At 41.8% G+C, this 24,772-nt stretch overlaps 4 protein-coding genes across 33 annotated transcripts in view; 2 read left to right on the top strand and 2 right to left on the bottom strand.

The window, feature by feature from the left end:
- Window positions 1-6,252, top strand: part of mbnl1 (muscleblind-like splicing regulator 1) — a 42,181-nt gene extending 35,929 nt beyond the window's left edge. For 6 of the 30 annotated variants that reach the window (XM_076744386.1, XM_076744393.1, XM_076744381.1 and 3 more), the window contains 5 exons: window positions 231-266; window positions 1,092-1,183; window positions 1,717-1,761; window positions 2,483-2,554; window positions 2,745-6,252. In XM_076744386.1, coding sequence (XP_076600501.1) covers window positions 231-266; window positions 1,092-1,183; window positions 1,717-1,761; window positions 2,483-2,539 — 230 coding nt within the window. In that variant the 3' untranslated portion in view covers window positions 2,540-2,554; window positions 2,745-6,252. The remainder of the gene's footprint in view (window positions 1-230; window positions 267-1,091; window positions 1,184-1,716; window positions 1,762-2,482; window positions 2,555-2,744) is intronic. The other 24 variants (XM_076744398.1, XM_076744387.1, XM_076744402.1 and 21 more) reach the window with 6 other exon arrangements.
- LOC143328913 (ras-related protein Rap-2b-like) lies at window positions 6,244-10,260 on the top strand. Its single transcript, XM_076744411.1, has one exon. It carries the CDS (start codon window positions 8,388-8,390, stop codon window positions 8,934-8,936), a length of 549 nt encoding a protein of 182 aa, XP_076600526.1. The 5' UTR covers window positions 6,244-8,387; the 3' UTR covers window positions 8,937-10,260.
- A 5,724-nt stretch (window positions 10,261-15,984) lies between these two features.
- Window positions 15,985-16,928, bottom strand: LOC143329251 (cerebellin-4-like). The gene is made up of 4 exons (XM_076745061.1): window positions 16,924-16,928; window positions 16,617-16,822; window positions 16,373-16,495; window positions 15,985-16,265 (listed from the first exon to the last, which is right to left on the bottom strand). Exons 1-4 carry the CDS (start codon window positions 16,926-16,928, stop codon window positions 15,985-15,987), a joined length of 615 nt encoding a protein of 204 aa, XP_076601176.1.
- A 4,450-nt stretch (window positions 16,929-21,378) lies between these two features.
- LOC143329317 (uncharacterized) lies at window positions 21,379-22,830 on the bottom strand. The gene is made up of 3 exons (XM_076745155.1): window positions 22,548-22,830; window positions 22,291-22,422; window positions 21,379-21,724 (listed from the first exon to the last, which is right to left on the bottom strand). Exons 1-3 carry the CDS (start codon window positions 22,798-22,800, stop codon window positions 21,459-21,461), a joined length of 651 nt encoding a protein of 216 aa, XP_076601270.1. The 5' UTR covers window positions 22,801-22,830; the 3' UTR covers window positions 21,379-21,458.
- Window positions 22,831-24,772: the final 1,942 nt, after the last annotated feature.

The following is a 24,772-nucleotide window of genomic DNA, read 5'->3' as shown; positions in this document are numbered from 1 at the left end:
TGAATTACACTTCAGACAAAAGTTTAGATTCACACTCTCATTTGATTAACTGACTTCCTTTTGATGAGTTCACCACTTCGCCTTTTCCAATCACTGATGACTGTGTCCAAGAGATATTAACCTTTTTCTCCCACCTTATCTCTCCCCTCACTCTAACGAACCTTGTGATGGGCTGTTTTGATTTCTCTTCCCTATCCAATCCACTTCCTGTTGCACTGCATGATGGGCAGGCTCAATATTGTGCATGACACCTGCAGCCAGCGTTGGTAGGTTCCAGCTTTCCTTCTCCAGTTATCTGTAACCTCATGTCTGTGACTCACACGTCATCAAAATCGAACCGCCTGGTGAAATTTTACTGCGTTGCATTTATGGCCACTTTTGGATTTTTATGTGGGATTTTGGTGAACTGAGAGTCACTGTTTTGGTTGCGTGAAGATACTTATTATGATTTGAAGCATAAGCAAGAGTCCACATAAGGAAAGACAAATATTGTGATATTTAACTGTTGTTTATTACCTGTATGACAGCTGTCATTGTTTATAATATCATTTCAACTGACCTTTATTTTGTTCACGTCTCTGTGTAAACCTACTGTATATTGCTTGAGCGCTCTTGTTCTCATGCCTGTTCTAAACTTGGCTTTTGGCTGGTCTAACCTGACACCTGTTGAAACCCTTTTTAAAACATAAAAAAAAACTGAGGGAGTTCAATTATAACCTTCCCCCTTATCTCCTCTGCCATAATGACTCTATTCTTAAGACTCTGTGACAGCACTTTTATGTTTTTTAAGGAACATAAAACAAGTCAGCTCTCATCTGGTGTTTACCACGAAAGTGCAGTGTTGATCATTCTCTTGCTAATAATACAGAGAAATGAGGAAGTCACTGCCGCTGCTACAGCTACACTGTGTCACATCAGCTCTGGAATCACAAGACCTCTTATCAGTGTCGGCAGAGGGAAGAAAGGGAACCAGTTAAATCGAATCCCTCTCTGACTCCCCCTCTCTCCTCCTGCCCTCATTTGCCTGGTGTGTGTGTGGCTACACTGCTCCTCTGTGTATTTTTGCTTACATGATTTTCCCTCCAAAAAAGTTCCCATGATGCACGGTGGTACTCCAGCCACTGTGTCTGCAGCCACCACATCTGCCACAAGCGTTCCCTTCGCAACTGCCTCCACCAATCAGGTTTGCACCTCCACCACCTCTCTCTCTCTCTCTCTCTCTCTCTCTCTCTCACTCTCTCTCTCTCTCTCTCTCTCTCTCTCTCTCTCTCGCTCTCTCTCTCTCTCGCTCTCTCTCTCCTCTCCTCTCTCTCTCTCTCTCTCTCTCTCTCTCTCTCTCGCTCTCTCTCTCCTCTCCTCTCTCTCTCTCTCTCTCTCTCTCTCTCTCTCTCTCTCTCTCTCTCTCTCTCTCTCTCTCTCTCTCTCTCCCTCTCACCCTGTCTTTCAATGCACCTGGACGATCTGGGGATGCTTGTGTTCTTACAGCGAGGGGTGGGTTGGGTAAAAGGCGGTACTCCCTCTTGTTGGCCTACACTAGAGTCCAACATGTGTACACATATCATGCTGTGACATTTCTACAACATTTATTTCCATTTTTACTGTAACCACAACTTTCACACATTTCTTAGACTGTCTTTCTGAAAAAAAAACCATACTGTATTGCATATAATGTTTGTCCTCATTGTAACCTGGATTTTTGTCCTTTTCCATTTTGAGGACTCTTCCTTATCAAAGTTGACTACCAACGAATACATGCAATTGGTATGTATGAGGTAGTTTTTTCAGTTTTTAGAGCAATTTGCACAGCTTGTGCAACAGTCGCTATCTGTGCCCTTTAGTGCTTTGCTTTTTTTCTTTTTTTTCGCTGCTGCTTCAAGCACACAAAGCAAAGCTTGACCATGTTCCTCGTGTTTGAAAGACAAATCATTACTAAAGTCAGGAGAGGTCTAAAGCCAGTCTGTGTGAAGATTTGCAACATTTTGATTTCAGTTCTGTTGAAGGCGTTTTGTAAGCAGTTAGCTGCATTACACAATTTCACAACGCCAGTGAAAGGTCTTGTGACAGAGAAGGATGAAGCATCATGTTACTAGTCTTGATCCAGGACCGGTTTTCTGCATTTTATCATTGTGTGCAGGTCAACAACATGGAGGACTTAGATTTGCATGGGGGAGCCACCTCACTGACAGTTTCCCTTTGCCCCCCTCATCTCTCCCTTCCCTTCAATCCTCCTCTTCCCCTCCCTGCTGTCCAGAAGCGTCTGTTAATTGTTATTGACATGTCACGTCTGAATGAATTCTGCCACAACTGTAGCCAAATTGCTTTTTCTGTCTTGGCATCTCTGTCTCCTTTTCCAGTAATGAACTCATCTTAATGCAAAAGGATGTGTTTCAATTGTTTTGATCTGTGTTGACGGCCAGCGTCCGCTTGGAGTGCGTTTCGTTTGGGATGCTTCATTTGATCTCTGTCTGTTTTCTACCCGCAGATTCCAATAATATCTGCAGATCATCTGAGTAGTCACAAGTACTTGACTCAAATGTAGTTCCTCTCAAGAACAGTGAGTTCCTATTTGAATCCTCACATTCTCTCTATTCATAACCAACTTGATTTATTTGTGTGGAGTCATTCCTGCTCTGGTTTAACATTTGCTTGTTTTTGTGTAGAGAACAAGTTTTAAATTTCCTTCCTCCTAAAGTTACAGACTTTTAACGCAGCGCTTTTCAAGTGAAATCCATCATGTCTTACAGATCAAATGAATGTGTGCTGGCACCGTCCAAGCCAAAAGAGTTCAGCCTTTATGTACATAACCTTCAGAATGTCAAGCAATGGGACAAAGAGGGTCTGCCATCTCTCAGCCGGTCCACAGCGATGGTCTCATCACACGTGTAAACATCAAGGGTGCAACACATGATCTGTGCCATCTTCCCACATATCAACGTCGAGAAGAATTTGTCGTCAAATTCAACGTCCAGCCGGGAGAGGAGGATATCTTGGTGCCAGGGTCAGTGTGTCTCTCCCTCCGTGGGGAGCGTTCACATTACACCTCTGTGTCTGACTAAATCATAGCACTCAATTTGCTCTAATTATTATCATTACTGCACGCACACAAGGTCAAGAGCGTGGTTGCACAAAGCAACATCCAGTGCTGGTACGTTAGAAGACCAAGATCTTTCTTTCCTTTTGTATTTGTTCTGCTTTATTTTTATTTTTTTTTTAATTGATAGCCATATTTCATAGTTTACATGTGAAATGCAAACATGCACCTTGAATTTGAATTGAAATCTGAAAGGCACAATGATTTTAACAGGAATTTTATTCGCCAAAAGAATTAGGCATGTACAGTATTGTGTTTTTACGGCTACTAGTGAAACTAGATGTTGAAATGAGGGTCTTGGACATATGAATGTTCTGGGTAAACCAACATACCTGTGTACCTTGAAAGCACAGCCAGGCTAGCTTTTCTCACCTTGTCATGTGCCATCAAGGCCATACAGCTAAAACCAGAGTGTTATCTCAGCAGTGTTATTTGTTTACCGAAGGTAAAAGTTTTGTATGGCTCTTTTTTATGGTTTTGTTTTCAGAATCTCCATTGTGTGTTTTTTAAACTTTGTTTTTCGTTTCTCTAATTAATCAGTTTTAGAAGTGGGCTTCTCAACAATTTTTTTTGTTGTTGTTGTTAATTTTGATGTTTCGTTCTTTTAAAATCAAAAATGGAGGGTTTTTCTAAAGTTTGTCATACCTCTTTTCATAGACTAGTGTTTTTGTTTGTTGGGATTAAGTTGTCAAGTCCCTTGACTCTAAAGCCTGGTGAAGTAGAGGGCGTAGCTTCAGTCGACATTGGGTCACCTTGTTCTGCCTCTTTTGAAGAGCAGCGACTCTAAAACTGTGTCTCCAAGAAGCACTGTTGAGCCATGTGTTGATGGGAATTTAAAACAACAGACCCTGAAGGTCTATTAGGTCATTTAAGCCACATGTGCACTTGAATGATTGTTTGTCTGGTCACTCTGTTTTAATTTCACAAACCCACCTTAAGTGAACTTTCACTGCTGAGGAAACGCAGCACGTTACGTGTTTCTGTTTCCACGCAGAACATGAAGGTTCTCATTCATTTGTAGATCTGACTACAGAAACCAAAGCACAGTTTTTCCCTCAATCACATTCACGAAGGGTTACCGCAACATCTGCAAGAGGCTTAAACAATTAAGGAAACATGTTTATCACCTTTCATTCATCAGTCCATTTTGTGATCACTTCCCTTTTCTGTTTTCACGGACGTGTGTTGTGTGTCTTTACCGATTGTAATGTACCTAACAAAGCCTTAGATTACAATTAATGGGTCTCAGCCCAATCAAATGTACTTTCAATCACCTTGCAGGTAAAGAACACCAATGATGTTTTATAGTTCTCTCACATGCCGCTTATGATTTCTTTTGTTCTTTCTCTCTATGTAAAAGTAACAATTACTCTCTTAAATTTCATTGAACTTATGTGTTATGTACTACTTAAGGATTTGAATCTATTTGAGGTATGTAGTTGTAGATTTTTCTTTTTTTGCCTTACTATATATTACTTGACAACATTGGTATAGCCGTTGTAGATTTTGAGATAGTCTGACATTCATAACTTTTTCAAACCATATAAATGATAATGTGTTGAGTCAGTTTTAAATATTCACTTCATTCATATAGCTGGATGTCTTTTTTCAGTTGATGTTACATTATCAGTTAATTTTGTTGATGAAAGACTTTTTTGATACAAGGAATGAGATCAATTAATTTGCTGCCACAGCAGCATCTCTGAGTAGACAAAAAAATTAATGTTTTAACCAACTTAAATTTTCCTTGTAACATGTCAAGATCATGTTTGAGAATACATTGTACTGAAATATAGATCCATGTTTTAGAGTAAAAATTATTTTCTACTGTATCCATTTCAAAAAGATATGTACTTTTGTTTGAATATTTCTTAAGTTTGCCCTGAATGTCAGGCCAAAACGAGCAGTGAGATTGACGGGTGTTTGGATGTTTGGAGGACAGTGAGATTAGGAGGGAGAAAGCTCAGACTTTTCCGACCCGGAGAAGTCAGAAATGCTGCAGATGATGAGTTCTAACCTAAGGGACGAAGGTTGACTTTTTGCACTTCTGTATATAGTCAAATGAACAGAGAAAAAAATGTGTATCATATTGAGATATTATTTTGAATAAAAAAAGATCTATAATTATAAGGAATTTTGCTAGATTAATTTAAATTCTTAAATTAGAAGACCAGCTAAAAAAATTGCTTGCAAAGAAGGGCACTAGTTTCTTGGCCAATGCATTCAGAGAAAGCTATGCGCTTTTTGTCTTATTTTATCAGTGGCTAGTATTGCCAGGGAATGTTGTAGGGGTATAAATATCCCCGTGTCATGCTAACTCCACCCCTCCTGTAGGACGACATCTCCAGTAATGTCCATATTTCATTTGTTGGACTTGGTCATGCAGTATTGCTGCTCCCATGGTACAGTCGATACATAAAACTTATCAAAATTTGTATTCTATTATAGTTTGATTTGACTGCATGTAAAAGTACAAACATGTAAACAAAAAGAAACTGCGTAGATATGTAAAGAAAGATAACACATTCAGATTACAGAATACACAGTAATATGTCGTTTTTGTTTCAAATTATACATACAGTAGATAACATCCACAGTGGGGAGAAATAATACTTCAAAAACAAGTCATCTTACTCTTGTGTGATAAAATATTTTCCAAGCAAACATGTTATTTAAAGAATGATAAAATATTAGCACTCATCCACCCCAGATACTTTCTCATATAGCCATATAATGACAGTGGACACTGACTCACGGGAAGTTGTTCCTGCTATCATAGCTGTGCACTCAGCAGGTGAAGGCTCACCAAATGCATATTTGGCAAATTAGTCTTTGAAATGAATGTAACGGTCACCGGTCAACATGTTTCTGACTTGAGGCTGCTGTATAGTCGCTACACAACCAAAGCACCATTTTCTCCAAACCAGATGCTCAGCCTCCAGGCTGCGACGTTTCTCTTCCCTGCTGAGGGCACATGTACGCTTTGACTGCTTTTTACTTGTAAGTGCAACCACCAATTACGTATTTGCTAACAGTTGCCACACGATAATGTACTATTCTGTCTTCAGATTTGTTTATGCACATTTTATTGTTGCCATAATTGACTCTTGCTGTATGGATGAAAAAATCTGAATAAAACAATATTTGATTTGCTCATGCAACACTTTTGTGGTCTCTGTGTTCACAGTAGATTCAAAATTCAGCTTAATATTTGCCTGTTGGTTACTCTGTTACATCTTGCAGGTCAATATGCACGTATTTATGTTCCATCATGCTTTGACCCAGTTCATAGGTAAAGACGACAATCTAGGACAATGTATTCCATATTGTTCCTGAACTTCAACCTCATGAGCAGCTATCATGACCTTGAGGGTTTAGTGACAGCAAGACTGGAGCAGCTCCGCAGAGACTGATGCACGACAGATGTGCAAGGTTAACTTGACTGTGCTCAGGGCAATTTTCACGAGACTGTGCTCATTAACTGGGTCAAAACGGATTATGACAATGTTAAATGAAGCCTATATGAACTCTCAACATTGTGCTGTATCTGATCTGATCTATTCGTGTGTACGTTGCATTTTACTACTATAGATGTTGAAGGTTGAGCTAATTTAAACTGAATGACTGACAAGAACTGACAGTGTATTTTCCAGTTAATCCAAGAGGGTTTTTAAACACTTCATTTTTCAGTGTTTCAGTGTTCTCACTGGACAGGAAATATATGAAAAATCTGAATCTGAAAAGTAACAAGTAACTAAAGCTGTCTGACAAATGCAGTGGAGTACAAACTGCTTTCACTCCCAGAGTGACTCTCAGCTTTTCTAATATAAGAACTAACACAAAAGCTAAACTATATATGCTTTAATTTTCACTTAAATCAGACAGGAAACTGCTGCTTTTCATCTACAACTTAATCTTTGTAATTCCATGAATCTAGTATTGGTACATTATCATTACAGAAGGACAGGATTACATGTAATATGATCAGATTATAATATAAAATAAATGATAGAAATCTCATGGTTCCTGTTGATGGAATACTCTGATTACATTTGGGTTATATTAACATGTTAATATTTTTTTATACAGACAACCTGTAAAAACTCATCTGTCTTAGATTTGCATAACATGTAAATCAAACACATTCAGCTATAGAAACTGATCACAAATACAGACCCAGTGCCAGTCTGCACCCTGTGCCTCCAGTATACCTACAGAAGAAACAATGAATAAATAAAACAAACTACCAGCTTGCAGATATTATAAAATGATTATTGTCTCTACGGTGTTTCAAACACGAAGAAGAAAACAAACTGTTCATGTCAGTAGTGAAATGCAAGTACATTCATGTACTTAAGTACAAATTTGAGGTACTTGTACTTGTATATATACCCTACACTTATTTGCCAACTTTACAGATTGACATTTTACATGATTTTATAAAATATGATGCATTTTCATAGATTTAACGGTATCACATCTCAACCTGAAGTAACAGCAACAGCAGACGCCATGTACTGTATGCACCAGAAATAAGCATAATACATGCTTGGCCAGTGATTCTGATAAAGTATAAGTACCTCAAGATTTTACTGTGCAGCACATGAGTAAATTTATTTACTTTCCACCACTGGTAACGGACTGCTTTTATATTGCAACTTTTACTCAAGTACAGGCCGTGGATCCACTGAACCATGAGAAAACTCGTGTAAACTGAATAATGAATTAATTAATGGCCTCATTAACATGCATAATCATAATTACAGGGCCAGCGGGCAGCTCCAGCGCCTCGTGTTTCCGACCAGTGACCGTGAGCGTGTGCATGAGGCCAGAGGTCGTGCAGACAGACGCGCACACGCCTGCAGTGCGCGTCCGGTCATCTGACTGCGCTTTCGGGTGACGGCTCCTTTAAGAAAGCGGAACTGAGCGTCGGCACTCGACGCGCTGAGGATGTGGGCAGGAAACGCCGCGCAAGAGCGGAGGGACTATCACGCTTCCCAGCGCCGTTGCACAATACAGTGCGATCAAAATGTGCTTTAATCCCCCGCGCTGAATGTCCAGGAGCGGCCATTCTCCTCGGACCTGTACCCCGCGGCCGTCACAGCGCAGGCGAGGAGGATTCGCCGGCGTGGGATTTGACTCCGATCCGAGCGAGAGGACAGCCTTCCCAGCCTGCTCGGTTTGAAAACATCGGGGCTGGTCAGCGGGTGGGAGAGGGAGCAGGCTTCGTCGCGGAAAAAGGAGGTGTCTGCCTTTTTTCTCTCTCTCTCTCTCCTTCCTTCTCCCCCCCACAGCCATGAGGGAGTACAAAGTGGTTGTTTTGGGGTCGGGCGGAGTCGGTAAATCCGCGCTGACGGTTCAGTTCGTGACGGGCTCCTTCATCGAGAAGTACGACCCCACGATAGAGGATTTCTACAGGAAGGAGATCGAGGTGGACTCGTCCCCGTCGGTGCTGGAGATCCTGGACACGGCGGGGACCGAGCAGTTCGCCTCCATGCGAGACCTGTACATCAAGAACGGCCAGGGCTTTATTTTGGTTTACAGCCTGGTGAACCAGCAGAGCTTCCAGGACATCAAGCCGATGAGAGACCAGATCATCCGGGTGAAGAGGTACGAGAGGGTGCCCATGATCCTGGTGGGAAACAAGGTGGACCTGGAGGGGGAGAGAGAGGTGTCTTCCGGGGAAGGCAAGGCGCTGGCCCAGGACTGGAACTGCCCGTTTATGGAAACCTCAGCCAAAAATAAAGGATCAGTCGACGAACTGTTTGCAGAAATAGTCAGACAGATGAACTACTCCACGGTGCCCAGTGGGGGAGACCAGTGCTGTTCCTGTGTCCTGCTCTAAAGCACAGCACACATCCAGGGACAGTGCATCCGGGCTGGATTCGAGCTTCTAACTTGTCCTGCAGGCTTTTTTTTTTTTTTTTTTTTGCAAAACTATCCTCTCTGCTCACACTGTTGTCTTACTGTTGCACACAAACAAAAAAGAATCGACAACGACAACAATCGATTATGTATTATAGTCTGGAAAAGTGTTTACATGACCAAGTACTTGAATGTTTTGGGATTTTTTTTATAGCTTTGTATATGACACTTCTCTGGAAATGTGCCTCAATGGGAATGTCTTATCGTGAAACCTAAGAGACACCTGTTTATTTCTTTGTGTATGTGTGTGTGTGTGTGTGTGTGTGTGTGTGTGTGTGTGTGTGTGTGCGCGTGGTTTTATTTGTTGAGTTGTACTGTTGCATCTTCTGGGCTGGGTCCATCTGTCTTGGAGGGTGGTGGTTTGAGGGAGGGCGGCTGGGTGGGGTTGCTTTGCCCGATCCCGGACAGAGCAGGGGTTGGAGACCTTAAAGTGCTTAAAAGCGCTCTTAAACGTATCAGTCACCACTCAAGCCTTGCGCCGGGCTCTCAAATTTGTATCCCAAAAAAGGTCAAGTTTGATCCAAGAGGCGCAGACCCCCTCCCACTCGGATACTGTAGGCTGTTTTGGAGCTGTGGACTGTGGTGAAATTGTGTTACGCCTACATATTTTTGCCCCCACCCCCCCAGTCTGGTGAAAGTGGATTTATCGTGGAACTTGCACTTAGCTGACGGTGTCCCTCCTCAGTGTGCACCAACAAGGACCGTAGTGCTTTGCTGTCGCTGCATGGGGGACGCCATGACCCCATGTCAAGTGCCTTCCTAAGAAAAACTCCTGTGACTGTGCCAACCGATGAGCCCTACTTCCTCTGCAGTGCGTCTTGATGGCAATCAGAACTTTTTAGCAGTTTTCAGTATACACTCTGGTTTCATGTGGTGTCAAAGTGTGGAGAGCCTCCTCCTCTTTTGCTGTCAGGAGGCTCGGCCCGTAACAGACCTGCTGTTTCCGGGTCAGATTCAGGCCGTGTCTCGAGGTACTAGTCCCAACAAGAACAACAGAGTAACTTTAACCTACTAGGATTTTGGTTCAGCGAATGGCAAGCCATGTCTGTATTATCTAGATTTTTCTTTTCTTTTCTAAAAAAAAAAAAAAGTGACTTTTTTTGACTTACTGTAATTGTAATTCTCCCTTTGGACAAATCTTCTGCCATCTACCTGTCAGTTTAAAAGACTTGTAATACAAAACGCATTTTACGTAACGCTGTGTGCTGTGCTTGCTCTGCTGATAACATAAAGTGTCTACGTTTTACTCGACGAGTACTTTGAATTTGATCATCCCTGCAAACTGTTTTAGCACTTCAACAAGTAGCCAACTGATTCTGATGATTCATTCAAGTGATACATGAAGGAAAAAACAGAGGATTTGCTGCGTTTCTCTGTTTTTTATCATCACAAATTGAATATCTTTGGGTTTTGGACCATAATTTAAAGACCTCTCTGTGCTCTGGACACTTGTGATGAATAGCTTTCAGTCATTCTGCACATCTTATACACCAATGAACAATGGAATGAGTTAGTCGCAGCGCCTCCACTGTTTCAGACAAGCTGTGGCTTCTCTTGGTAGTCACATATCATGTGGTAATAGATGATGCTCTATACATGCCGTACAGTATCTCAGCTGTTTACAGAAACGAATGACAGGTTTTAAATGTTTACTGTTTGAATGACGAACAGCAAACAAACAAACTTTAACACCTAGTGAGTATTATAAAGAGAGCGACCGTGGCCCTCGTGCCCCATATGAATAAACATCTTCTCAGTCCAGTTGTTTGGTTAGTGGGCAGGGTTTCCAGCGTGTGTGTTTAGCTGACGAGAGCCATTTCTTCCCGCCGCATGTTTTCTAGGCCGTGGAGTGCAGGACAGAGAGGGCTTTTTGTGTCCGCAGCCCAGTTCAATCAGCCATACATACTGTAGACTGGTATTCGGTAGGCCACTCCTCAGACTGGCCAATGAGCTGCCGCCTCAAGTGTCTCTCTAAGCACGGCGATTCAAGGTCAGATCACTGAACTCCGGCGAAGGACACGCTTGGATTATTCAGGTTCAATGTAAAGAAAAGGTTGCTTCAGACAGCCAAGCAATGGCTACTTTGTTTCCATCATGGCCGTCTGCAGGAGCTGCTACTGTCAGTAAGAGAAGCTCCAGTCCAGAGCACTTTGCAATAATTCAGAGTCCTTTCATGAGAGATTACTGGAATTTACTAACAACTATCACTGACTTTATTATCACACATTACTCAGGTTTCTTCTGGTCATATTAAACTCCCACATCTTCATATGCATGAAGAAAAGGATTTCGTGAAGCTTCTGTAGATCCCCAAAAACGGAACAGACAATACAGAAGAAGCTGTAAGGTGGGCCAGACTGACTAGGCTCGTTGTTTAGCAGCTGAGTTTTGAGCCTAGTCAGCGTGTAAATGTGTTCACTTTGCTCTTACCTAATTTAATGGCGAGAATGAGCAAAAGTACTTTACTTATGTACAATTTTGAGGTACTTTACTTGAGACTTTTTTAAATCTAAAATATTGCTCTTCCTGCTCCACTACATTTGTAAGCAAGCTGGAATAACTGGTTGCATTTCCATTCATATGAAGATTTTACATAAGTAAAACCATTTTACAAAATGCAATGCATTGTTATGAAACCAGTGGTTCTCAACCTGTTTGGCCTGTGACCCCTTGCACAAAAGCAGTGTCCAGTCAGGGCCTCTTGTTCTATGTCAGATGTCTGTGAGTTGTTAGCAGTCAGAAAGATTTCCCTGATTTAAGATTGTTTGATTGAAAGTTTTTAAAGGCCCAAAGACATACAGATATCAAAGAAGATCCGGACATAGTTCAGTAGTCTGTCTGCGAGACTGAAATAATAATAAAAACAGGTTTCCAGTGGTATTTCTGTTCACCTTGGTTTCATGCCTGCAGGCCATGACCTGTCGGGTGCGTCACCTGGGTGGAGTTTCCCAAGAAAACCTCACATATACACAAGTGTCCTCTTAAACTCCTGTATTTCTCTCCGTCTACCCACATAGATCACTTCAGCGACGTGTTGCTGGTGTACAGACGGACGCTGCAGCAGACTCTTCGTTCATCTGGAAGCAGTGGTAACTGTACTGTCAGCTCGGTGCATCAGGATTCAATTGAGTGTGAAAGTGGTCTACACTCACAGCTGTTAAAACGTGGAAATACTGTATGTACGTCATATTCTGCAATAGTAAAGCGCTGCTTTCCTTACATAATATAATATTACAAATTCAGTTTTCCAACTGCCACTTAATCTTCAGAGTTGGAGGTCTGCCTAAAATCCGACACCATCTTCTGCTTACTGCAATATTACACAAACCCACACTGTTCGTCCTGAGTTTCACAAGCTGCTTGGCGTAGATAAAAGCAATTCTCAGTCAACATTTAACCTGGTAAGTCTGAAGCCTCTGTGGCTATAATTCGGGCTGCATTAGCATTTCATTGCGTGCAAATCTATCAACCACAGCTTACTGATACGCTGAGCTTTTTTAGAATATGTAGGAGAGGAAGGGTGGATGCAGGGTGCTTCCTGTGCTGCGGTAACTTAACCTCACATCTATGAAATGTTGAAACAGACGCAGTTCCTCTACATAAATGGTTTGCATCGTCGCAGCCCATCCTCTTTCGGGCGCTACTGTCACAGGACATGACCCCAGAAGTTTAACGCTCAGAGGAGCGCGTCCTTCATTCAGATCAGCCTGAGCCAAACCTCACAATCGAAAATATCAAAGTAAGAATGAAGCATTTGATAGAAAACGAAGAGGAGGGACTGGGAGGGAAAAGGGTGAATAGATTTCACTTGTGTGGTTGCTGTGCGTGCAATGGTTCCATGTGATTTGATTTGAGCAAAGAAACTAACAGGATCATATGACACTAATTCAGAGAAGCTAATTGACATGGCTGGTTATCTGTGAGCTGTTTGGTCAGACAGCCTGAGAATGAAAGGGTTGTATTCGAAGAGATCAGCTAACTTTCTTCGAAACATTGGCGCCTTCCTAAAACACCCTCTCGCTGTTGAAGACCTTTCACGCGTTTATTATTGAAGCGCTGAACCACACAAACTCAAACCAATGACAGCTGACACACACGCTCCATCTGACCCCAGCTGCATGGGTTCACCATATGAGAAAATGTTGAAGTAAGAAAGTCTTTTTTCATCTTGTGTCCTGTATGAAAAGCTCGAACAGGGTTTTGCAGTAATAAGAGAGGAAGAAGCCACACAGGGACAAAAAGTTTGCTCCTCCACAGAGGTGAAATGGTTCACTCACAATGACACCACTATCACTTCTCATAGCTTACTCAGAACTGCTTTTGCTGCCCGCTATGTGGAAGGTCAAGCAAGTTCATGTGTTCACCCATTACTACCCTGAAACTCATTTTGGAAAATACTTTGTTGTACTTTCTTTTAGAAGTCAGATTAAATTTATGCCGCTCTGTGTCGAGGCTGTAGCCAGCAGTCAGCAGACTTTGAGAGGTTACATGGAAATGGGAGGTTATTACAGTGTTTATTTTGTTTAAACACATCAGAACTTACTTACGGTATGTTCTTACCTTGGACCTCTCCCCTCAGAGCCTGTAATTATATCTCTGTGTTTTTCAGTTTGGCCTCCACTTCTCTTAGGATGACAACACGTCGGCCATAGTTTTCCCAGCTCCCCATTGTCACCAGCACAGATACAAGCTGGCTCGATGCTATTCCCCTCTCCTGCTCGCTGATCCAGCTGCTAGAAAGTGTATCGAGATCCGGTCCACATACCCACCCAACACAACTGCAAGTTACCCCCTTTTTTATGCAACCAAGTAACTAATAAAAAAACTAATTTACACTTGAACATTCATCAGTGTAATAAGAGCTACATAAAATGGCAGAAACTATCTTTGGGAGAACCTTATTTGGTGTGGACTTTGATTTTTCCACTTTGGCCTTTGTCCCACCCTCTGACACGGAGGGAGCAGGGTTTTGACCTGTACTGCAGCTCGCCACCAGGGGGTGATTGAGAAGTTTTGGCTTCACTTTGGGGAGCTCTCATGTCATCAATACCAAAAAAGTTATGTTGGGCAATGTTGGCTTGGACTTTGCTTGGGTTTTGTTGACAGCAATATAACTTAGAATAACAAAGTATATTAAGAGGATGTTTTTTGAATACTGTCCTCTGAACTTTCTGTCACACTCTGCCTCTCTGCCCCTCCCTCCAGCCACAATCCCACTTCCTCAAACCACTGCTATTCTCTTCCCCTCCACCAGATGCCCTTGAACTTTCCCTCCTTTCCCAGTCTCCTGACTGCCCCACCCTCCCATCTCCTCACCTGTTCCCACTTCTTTCATCAGCCTTGAAGTGACCTGACATTCTCCTCCCATCTACTCACCTGTCCACACTTAACTCATCAGTCCCCCAGCTATTTAACCAGCTCATGTTTGTTCGCCTCTTGCCTTTTCATCCTAGTTGTTTTGCTGATTTCTGGGTTTGCGTTTGAATGTCTGTACCTTAATGCTTGTCTGGACCTGTACCAACCTGCCCGTCTGTTTACCAGCCTCCTGACTGCCCTGCCTCTCTGCCTACCTACCTTTAAGCCTTGATCCCTAAATAAACCACTGAAATCATCCCACTGCCTCTACTGTCTGCATCTGGGTCTTTGCCCAGTTGCCACATTCCCTCAACATTGCAAGAGAATGAACTGTGCCTGAACTGCTGAACAACACCTCAAGTATTGAGCACAGCGAGGCAGCCATTGAATCTGCCTCCTAGCCATTACCTCGCCATGTTATTTTCTTGGGGTACCAAGGAGCCCTCATAAAAAGGTGTTGCCATTGGCTCTCTCAGCTGCCCAGTACCACAGAACCCCAGTTGGTGGCCCTTGCCGACACGCAGTCAGTCTGCCCTGACCTACAGCTGGATTATCAGTTGCCGGGTGGATCCCCAGATCGGTCCTACCTACATTGCTGATCTCCAGTGGGACCTCCAGAGTGGTCCTACATATGTCACTGAACTCCAGAGGTGTCCACCTACATCATCAATCTGTCCTCCAGAGCTGCTCGGCCTGCTTGGCCTCTACCCTGCCCCCCAGTCGCCTGCCTGTGCTCTCCTGCACCGCCCCTGTCCAGCCCCCAGGCCATCTGCCTGAGGTCCCTGGCTCTTCAGTTCCCAGGCCACTTGCCTTTGAATCCTTCCTTGTGCTTGAAAATGTGCACTTTGTGAAATTAATATTCCATCAACAAGTCATTTTTAAGCGTATTCCTATTCTTTAGTGCAACCACGCTATGATTCAAATAACAATGGACATGGATTGGCAGTTTTGTTTTATAACATATATAATATGCTCTGTGAAGTTGAAGGTTAAAAAGTAGCAGTTGAATTACAATTATGTCATGATTTTAATAGTAAAATGAAAACAGGAGAAGACATTTTCTAAAAAAAAATTGCAGTGGGAATGATGGATGTTGAAAAGCTGACAGTACACCACAATGCTTCAATAGTAACTTTATTAATTAACACTTTATACAGGTAAACATATTATCAATGAATACATACATATTTTGATTTCCACCATCAATCATCATTGGGATTCCTCTTTGCCTGCATAAGTTTGTTAGATTTACATTGGTTCAATTTTCCTGAGCTGCTTTCATCAACCCTTTTTGGCAACAAAAAGAGCTCTGATAAACCCACACTACACAATCTGCCCAGCACCAAACAGGTGACAGAGTGGCTGGTCAAGTGTCTGGTCAAGTATCTTGAGCTGTCAGTGGTCAACAAATGATTAGCTCAGCTTTAGACACACACAAAAAAGATATTTTTAGTTCCTGTTTCCATGAATATTATATATCCTAGCTTAATGATTATTTGATTAGTCTCCATTTTTTTATCGTAACATTTCCTGCAGCAATGATTACCACCAACACCCATTACTCATTAATGCCTTCTGGTTTTTTTTTGTTTTTTTTTTACTTAAAGTTTTATTTACAGAGGATATAACAAATGGCCAGTGAAGGTGCTGTGTTTATACTCATTATCATAAATCCAGGTACCTTTCCAGAGTTTCACTTGCACCCTCTCTCCCCAGTTAAGCTGTAGAATCATGCTATTGCTTGCTGTCTCATAGCGGTTTCCAGATGCATGGTTGTACAAAGAAACCACCTGCCTTCCGTTCTTCATCAGTCGCAGCCCCATTGGTTTAGTTGATAAATTATGGCCAGTAAAGCTGAAGTAGTAGACTCCTTTAACTGGAGCGGTGAAAACGCCTGGTAATGATCAACAGAGACAATTACATCATATGCCACTTCAGCTATTACGCTCTTTGAGATGAGCCCCTTATTCTGTATCTGTGGAATCGTTATGGTGAGTTTACCTGTTCTGCGGTTGTATGAGCCTGTATTTTCGAAGACATTCTTGTAGACCATTGTGACCTCAGAGTTAAAAGGTCCATAATTTCCAGAAATGCCAGTAGATGCTCCAAATGCCACCTTCTTATCTTGAGAGATTACATGAAAATGGAAGGTTATTATATTTATTTTGTTTAATTAAACCTGATGCGACTTGAAAACAATGAAAAGATAGACACACAAAGACAGAATAAAAACCTTTATTCTTACCTTTGTTCTCTTTTTTCAGATCCTCTAATTCTTTCTCAACATTTGCCAACTTGTCCTCCAGTTCTTTTACAGTGGTAGCAAGTTTGCAAAACGCTTCCTGGGTCACTGTTGCGTTACCAGCACAGTTACTAGTTGGTATGATGTTGGCAATCTCTATGTTATTACTTAGCTGTGTATGTGGATCCAGCTGCTGGACCTCACCCACACTAAGAGAGAAGAGGCATAAAGTCAACACAGTCACTGAGGTCTTCATCTTTCAGTTACTTCTGTTTATCTTGATTAGCTCTCCCGACTCTGCTTTATATACCACATGAAGTTTAAATGTCCTTGAATTAACAGAAAATGAAAGGCTGTTATCTTCTGATGGACCACAATAAACAAATTCTTATCAGGGGTATGGTATGATGCAAGGTCTCTTTGGCTATTTTATTTATTACCGTTGGTCAGCAAAACCACTGATAATTATTTACAGTCGTCTTTTTTCTTCATTTAAAAGATAAGGCTCGCTGGACATTTCTATATTTTTCTTATTGTCAGCAATTCCCATGATAAGACTTATACTTATACAATTAATTGATCTTACCGAAGAACTGTCTTTGCAGCCAATGCCTGATTTAAGTTTTTGCTCTGCACAGTAGACCTCCATCATTGTCCAAAAATTATTAATTACAAGTCAATGAGTCACACTGTTGCACTGGATGACTTCATTAGAATGAGTTTGGGCACTGCAGTTGATTTTGAGTCAGTCCCACAAATGCCATCCTGTTGCCATAAATACTCATTGATTCACCATTACACTCTATAATTCAGCAATTTGAGGTAAATGGTGAAATTAACATGTTAATATGCTCACAATGAAAATGCCAGCGTAATGATGTTTAAGAGGTTTAATGATTATTATGTTTATTTTAGAAGCATGGATTTTTGCACCTAATTTCATTGCAATCAATCGGTATATTTTACTTAAAACCACAAATGACAAAGTAGTCTTGAGTCTTGAGCTGGGACTCTGATCAATACACTCCTAAAATCAATTCTAAAACTGACTGGTCACCAATGAAAAGAGGCTTCAACAAAGATGATGTGATCTTGTTTTCTTGTATTTGATAGAAGTCAAGCAGCTGTGTTTTGTATGAGTTGAAGGGGTGACATAGTTTTATGGCTCAGCCCATAAAGCAATGAATTAGAATAATCTAACCGAGATGAAATAACGGCACGGATGACCTTCTCGAGATCAGCCTGAGAGAGAAAAGACCTGATCTTTGCGATGCTCCTCAATTGATAGAATCACGATTGAACAAAATATGTTTTTCAAAAAAAGGTCATTGTCAAGTATCTGGCTGCAGGTGCGGTACATGAAGACAAGAATTATGGGACAGCCAGCACTCCTGAAAGGCAAGACAAGAAAGGATTACTATTGCCATCTTCATTGGTTTGTAATGGGACATTAATCTTGGTTTTATCTGCATAATAATGATCCTGGATTTTGTGTGTTTGTTTATGATATGTCCCAGTGGCAGCCTGTATGGACAGAAAAAAAGGGTCCAAGGATGGAGTCATGGGGAACTCCACAGTTCAGAGGGACCACTGAAAAGGAGGCATTGTCCGTGGCTACTGAGAAGATCACGTTTGATAAATTGGATTTAAAGCATTGTGGAGCAGTGTCCCTGATGCCCACCCACTTTTCAAGGTAATCCGATGAGGTAGAGACTCTGCAGTGTTAAATACAGATAGAAACAGAAACATAAGCAGCCTCTGTAGGAGCAGGAGGTGGAAGAACAGATTTAAAAATAATAGCTTTGTGGTCAGACACACATAAGATGGCTTCACAGAGATCAACACTGTCAAAAAATAAAACCAGAAGAGACAACAATGTCAAGAGTCTGTCACCTAGAGCTCAAAGTTGATTGGATAAGATTAAAATAATGCACAATGTCCACAAAAAAAACGGAACCAGAAGATTGTTAGTGTGTGGCCTGTGAGTAGATGTTTTTTATTGCAGACTGCCTGTCAGTGATCCTTACAGGAATTAATTCTTTAGTTGTGGAACAGAAACAAAACCAGGAATCATGCTGTCTGTCAGACACAGGGATATGAAATGCAGAGCCAGGGCAGGGTCTTCTTGGGAAAAAGTGATAAAATCACGAAAATTCAAAGTCAATTTTTTGGTTTCTTTTCTGTTGAGGGTGCAATTCATCATGTTTGAACAGGTCCCATGTGGTCCAGAAGGAGTCAAAATGACTAATAAATCCAGGTTTGTCTGCTGGCAAACCTCCAGGGAAGGAGGAAAAAATTGGTCTGTGGGATATCGTCATCGCTAATGCCGGTTCTTAGAGGGAAAAAGACTCTCTGGCAACCTTTGGCTACTGATACCCAGTAAAGGGACAGGTCAAGGTGAAATTAGGCCAGGGACATCAGCAGGAGTGGCTGCTGCATCCAAGGTCAAGGGACACTTGTTAATCGCGGGCTCGAGACCAGGGACACAGCTCCGTGGGGCTTGGAATTTGTTGATAACATGATATACAGTATACATGGATATATTAAGTGCTCACCGTATCCATTAATATATTAGAATAGCAAAAATAAAGATGATTTCCTTTGAATATTGTTCTCTGACCTTAAGCATTAATTCTTTTATAACTTTAATGGTGGTGCTTTATGGTAACCTCGAGATAAAGCAGAACAAGTTATGAAACAAAACAATATACAAGACTGTAATACATAAGAAAGATAAGATAAAAGAGTACATGATACAGGAATGTCTTTGCTACAGACAGTAACAAGTGACAGTTGCCGATCTTTGAAAATAAGTGAAGGCATTTGCATGTGAAGTGTAATGTCAATAATTTGAGAACTGTGGCGGTCGGTTGACGCTCCTGTTGCTTGGAGCCAAAAGTGGAACTCAGTTTGCTTCTGTAGTCAGATGTGGGCAATCAGCACGAATTTTCATACAATTTTGTATATGAATAACTTATGTGGAGTGAAAATTGTGGGAGTGGGAGCAAGTTTAAGAGAGAAGTCTAACATGAATTTACAGCTCTTGTCCACTCTGTCAGCTTCATGATAAGACTTTCATTCAAATACTGCCAAATAACTTAACACAACGGTGATTGAGTGCATGGCCCACTGATGAAAGTATTGCAAAATTTATTTGTAGTATTACGAACTGTGTGCCGTGACATTCCTGGAAAAAATGTTAATGTTGTGTAAATGTGTTAATTTACTGCTGATGCAAACCAAACATTTCCTACTGCTACGGCTTCACGCTTAAAGCATTTAACTGGTGCAAGACATGCCGACTTTTATTATGAAGTAGCCACAGGAAATGCAATGTGTTTGTCAGTAAGCTACTGTTTATCAAAAATGTGTCTACAAAATAAGACAACAGGCATTTTCAGCATTTTTTCAGCAGAGCTGCGGGTGACAGGCCGCACACCTCCAACTTGTCAACAAGCTAACAAACTCCTTTCAGTTTCACTGTGCCCTGCTGTTTGCAGACTTGTCATATGCAGCAAAACATCAGATCACAGTTGCTCATATAATGATGGAAAAGGCCAATAATTGCCTTACTTCTTTCTTAGACAATAGTTTGTTTAGCAGCCCCCAAAGTTGTGTGACCTGTGGTATTAAACTCCATTTGTTGTTACCACCAGTAACAACAGGTGTTGCCAAATGGACCATGACTGAATTCTTTGAGATTTTGCTCTACTCCACATTCTAGCACTTTAAAGAGAACTCCAAAGTTATCTCATCAGATCAGAATGTAGCTTAAAAAGTAGACCAAGTGACATAGATGGAGCTCTCCCCATCATCTTGCTGTACCCACATCCCAAAAGCACTTTTAATTCAGCCACAATCAAACGTATAGTTAACACAAACAGTAACCAGTGTTACATCAATAAACACTTTATTAAGGCAAACATAATGTCAATGAATATGCATTTTTCAATTTTCACGTAGATTCCTCTAAATCTGCATTATTTTTCATGTTAACATTGATTCAAACTGAGCTGCTATCATCAACACTTCGAGGCAATTGTTTTCCAACAGTGATAATCACACTCTGCACTATCTGCCCAGCAGCATTTCCTCAGTGAGCAGAGAAAATTACAGAGTGGCTGCGGAGCACAGTCAAGCATCAAGCTGTGAAATATACAGATATTTTTCTCTTGCATTGTTGGAGACCACAGACCAAAAATGAAAGGCCTATTATCAGGTAGATAGCAACTTTATGATCCAATGAAACAGCTGTGTATCGTCTCCAATTTTTATTGTAGCATTACTTGCAACAACAACCACCACATTTTACTTGTCTTTACTTTTCTAAAAGCCTTGTTTTTTGCTTATTTGAGCTTTATTTCACTTTAAGAGGGAATAACAACTCCTTTGACAGACTTCCCACTAAAAAGAAATTACTTTGACTTCCACCTGCTCAGCCGAATAACTTCCAGTTTAACCCTCTGCTAACTTGAATGGGGATAAAATGATTACAAATAAATAAATAAAAGCATGGAGTTCTTCTAGACTTTCCAACTGATATCTGACTGAACTGATCAAATTCTGATAGTGAAATGAAGCATTTCATGGGAGTTGTGACACTCAAAAATATGTATGTGCTGTGTTAACAGCTGCTTCTTTCACCATGTATGTCCATGGGAAAAAGTCTTTTTGGGCCCAAGTGCATCACATGACAGTCTCTCACTGAGCAGTTGCAGGCTGTGGGAAAATTTGGGTCCAAATATGAGATCGCTGACAATCCCATCACTCACCAGTGGACTTCTTCACTTCTGGAAAAGTGCTTGAGAGACTTTTGACCAGAGAAACAGATGCTTCTGTGACAGTTCAGGTAGGAATTGGACAGGGAGTAGGGGTAAATAGGCATTTACTGAATGTGCACAGAGGAAACTTGTAGCTGGGAAAAGCAGATGAGGCACGAGGTAATGAGGTGGTGAGTACTTCATAGTTACGCTGGAGCATACAGTGCTCAGGTAGTGTGAGCACTTGCGTAGAGGGCACCTGGTGATGGAGGCACAGGTGTAGCACGGTGGTAGTGGTGGTTGAGGGTTGGAGGCTTGAGCAGGTGGAGGCAAGAAGTTGGGCAGAATTCACTGATCCAAAAACAAAGGAAAAAGACGCAGGTGATGAGACACTGGGAGTAGACACTGGAGAACAAACACTGGCACCACTGGTAACTGGCCAGCAATACCACTAAGTAGCCAAAACAATCTGGTGACGAGTCTTCAGCGGTCCACTGTCTTCACACTGTGCTGATTGTGATGGGTCCCAGCTGAGTAGGAACCAGCTCCCAGCCACCTGGAGAACCACACCCAGCCCCTGCCAAACTAGGAAGCACAGGAAACACAGCCCCACACCTCTCCACAGCACACAATAAACATTAGTTCTTCAAACCACCACAGCTTCACTAACACAAAATATCCACTCTACTGCACTGCAACTGTACTTGTGTGTGTGTACTTGTGTATTTGTCTGTCTCTTTGTCTGTGTGTCCCACGCATGTTGAATTGTTATGTTATTGCTCAGCGCTCGTATCTGTTCACAGTTTCAGCAAGCACCCAAATGGACCCGAGTACTTGTAAAAGTGATATTGGTGAATCCCTACCCATTTTATCCAGATGAACCCTTTGTCAATGTGTACGTATTATTGCAAGTTTACCTGTTGTGGGGGTGTACATGCCGGTGTTTAGGTAGACATTCTTGTAGGCCAGAGTGAACCCAGCATTAAAAGGTCCAAAATTTGCAGAAATGCCAGTAGATGCTCCAAATGCCACCTGGCTACCTTGAGAGGCTACATGATACATGAGAATGGTTGTTATTATGAATACCTAAACCCGAAGCACCTTGAAGACAATGAAAAGGATTCAAGCACAATGGCAGAATAAAAGCTAAAGCTTAGTTATGGTATGATCTTACCTCTGACCTCCCCTCTCAGATCCTCTAATTGTTTCTCAGTGTTTCTCAGTTTGGCCTCCAGTTCTCCTATAATGACAGCAAATCGGCAATAGTTTTCCCGGCTTCCTGTCATGTCACCAGCACAGGCACAAGGTGGCTCAATTTTGGGGATCTCTGAGCCATTGTTCTTTCCTGCATGGTGATCCAGCTCCTGGACCGTAGCCAAACAAAAGTGGAAGAGACATAAAATCAACAAAGCCGCTGAGGTGTTCATCTTTGAGTTACTTCTGTTTGTCTTGATCAGCTTTCCTCTCTCTGCTCCATATAGCACACAATGAGAGAAAGATTGCTCAGCAAAAAAAAGGAGGAGGAATCTAAAAAATGTAAACCTGTTTCTCCAGGGCTCGTGCTTCAGTTTTTTTTAATTGTACGTAACTTGAGCTACTTTCTTTCGCCCATGATCAACTAACCTTTTACAATGTCATCAATTGAACGACGTTCTTCAACATACGTTTGAAACAATTGGTAAAATTAGGGAGCACAAGTAAGATTGCACATGAATACAGAGAGAATAAACGCTTAAAATGTAAATCTCTGAGAGTAAGCCAAGATGTTTGCGTGTGATTGACCACAGTGGCTTCCACTTTGAGGGTCTGGTTTCTCCAGCAGCGTTGCCTTGCTGCCTGGAGGAGTCAGATTGTGTACAAGTGTGGATGAGTCACTCTGGTCTTGGAGGGAACAGTGAAGAAAAGACCTCACATATCCAGGGACTGAAATAGACTAAATGCTCTGCGTCTGCCTCTCACATTGCACACTGAGTGGGAGGACACAGCAGACACACAGAGGTGCTCTCAGCTCCCCCACATTCATCCAACATCTCATCTCCCTTTTCAGCCTATATGCTCGTGCACTTAGGCCTGTGAATGACTGATGTGTGCTCCTGCTGGTTGGTGTATGTGTGTACGCAAAGCCACTTCCATCTCTGTGATTGCTTCTGCCAGGCTGTGCATTCCTTTTCTGGATGAGCAAAGCACAGAATGTACAAAGAGTCTTCAGGCTTGATGCTGTGTGAGAATGTAAAACTGAATGTTTCCTTGGATCTGGCTGCTGTATCCTCTCTGTTCACAAGAGGGCAGGCAGGTACAGCTGACCAAGAGAGAAGACGGTACCCATATGTGTCTTGAAGATTTACTGTATGTATATACTGGATTTACCACAGTAAATGACCTCTCCTACTCCTTCACCCTCGAATCAGGCATGATGACGATAAGGTTTTCTTACTCTTTAAAATGACAGCTATAAAACCAAATCTTAGAAAGCTATTTGGAAAGCTACATCAAATATGTTATTATTATTAATAATAATAATAATAATATACCCAAGAGCTCAAAGAAAGGCAAATATATGTCAGTAATAAGACATATTGTATGGTTCCATGAAAATACAAGAAGGGCTATGAGGCTGTTTTGTAAAGAGTTACAAGTTAGACAATAACCTATAATCTGGTGCCAAAGTCACATACTTGGCTGCATTTCAATGTCTCTTATCATTTAGTCATGACTTAAAGGAAATGCTACCAGCCGAGCAGACTAGTTGGATCAGATTTTGTTCCCAGCTGCACCTTGAGTTGACTGTTCATGCAACAGATGACAGGTAGACAGAAATATCCCTCTGGTTTAGTTCGGCTTGCCTCACAGATAAGCAGGCTTCTCTCTCTGGAGCCACCAGGAGCTCAAACAAAAGCTGCCTTTGTCTTTTAATTTGTCAGTCATCTAAGAATAAAGTTGACATCACAGGTATGGCTCACAGAGATAGTGTTCCCCCCTCCCTTTTATCTCCTCTGATACTGTTAGTATGTTAGCTGTATTTGTGTGTATCTGTGTACGTTCGCCTGGCTGTCTTGTCTTTTGCACATGTGAGCCTTGTTTGATATATCTATGGAAATTGTGTCGGGGTATTACTCTAAATCACTCTGTTGGCCCCAGGCATGACAAGAACTCTTCAGCAAACAAATACGGATATCCTCCTGGCCCCGCATGACCAGCATTGCCTTGTGCTTACATGGAGATGTTTTTAGGCCAGATTCTCTCCACAGGATGACTAAATATATTGAAAAGGATTTGCTTGCAAAAGAAAGTGTCCCATCAGCCAGTGGGAGACAAGGTTGATCCTGACATGTATCTCAAGGCAGCCTGCAGTGATATCCCCGTGTCCAGGCAGAGAGGGGGGCCGAGGCTGGAGCGCTG

Source organism: Chaetodon auriga, chromosome 12 (assembly GCF_051107435.1).
Source record: "Chaetodon auriga isolate fChaAug3 chromosome 12, fChaAug3.hap1, whole genome shotgun sequence".
NCBI lineage: Eukaryota > Metazoa > Chordata > Actinopteri > Chaetodontiformes > Chaetodontidae > Chaetodon > Chaetodon auriga.
The sequence above is the reverse complement of the archived record's forward strand: the minus strand, read 5'-3'. Positions and strand labels throughout refer to the sequence as shown.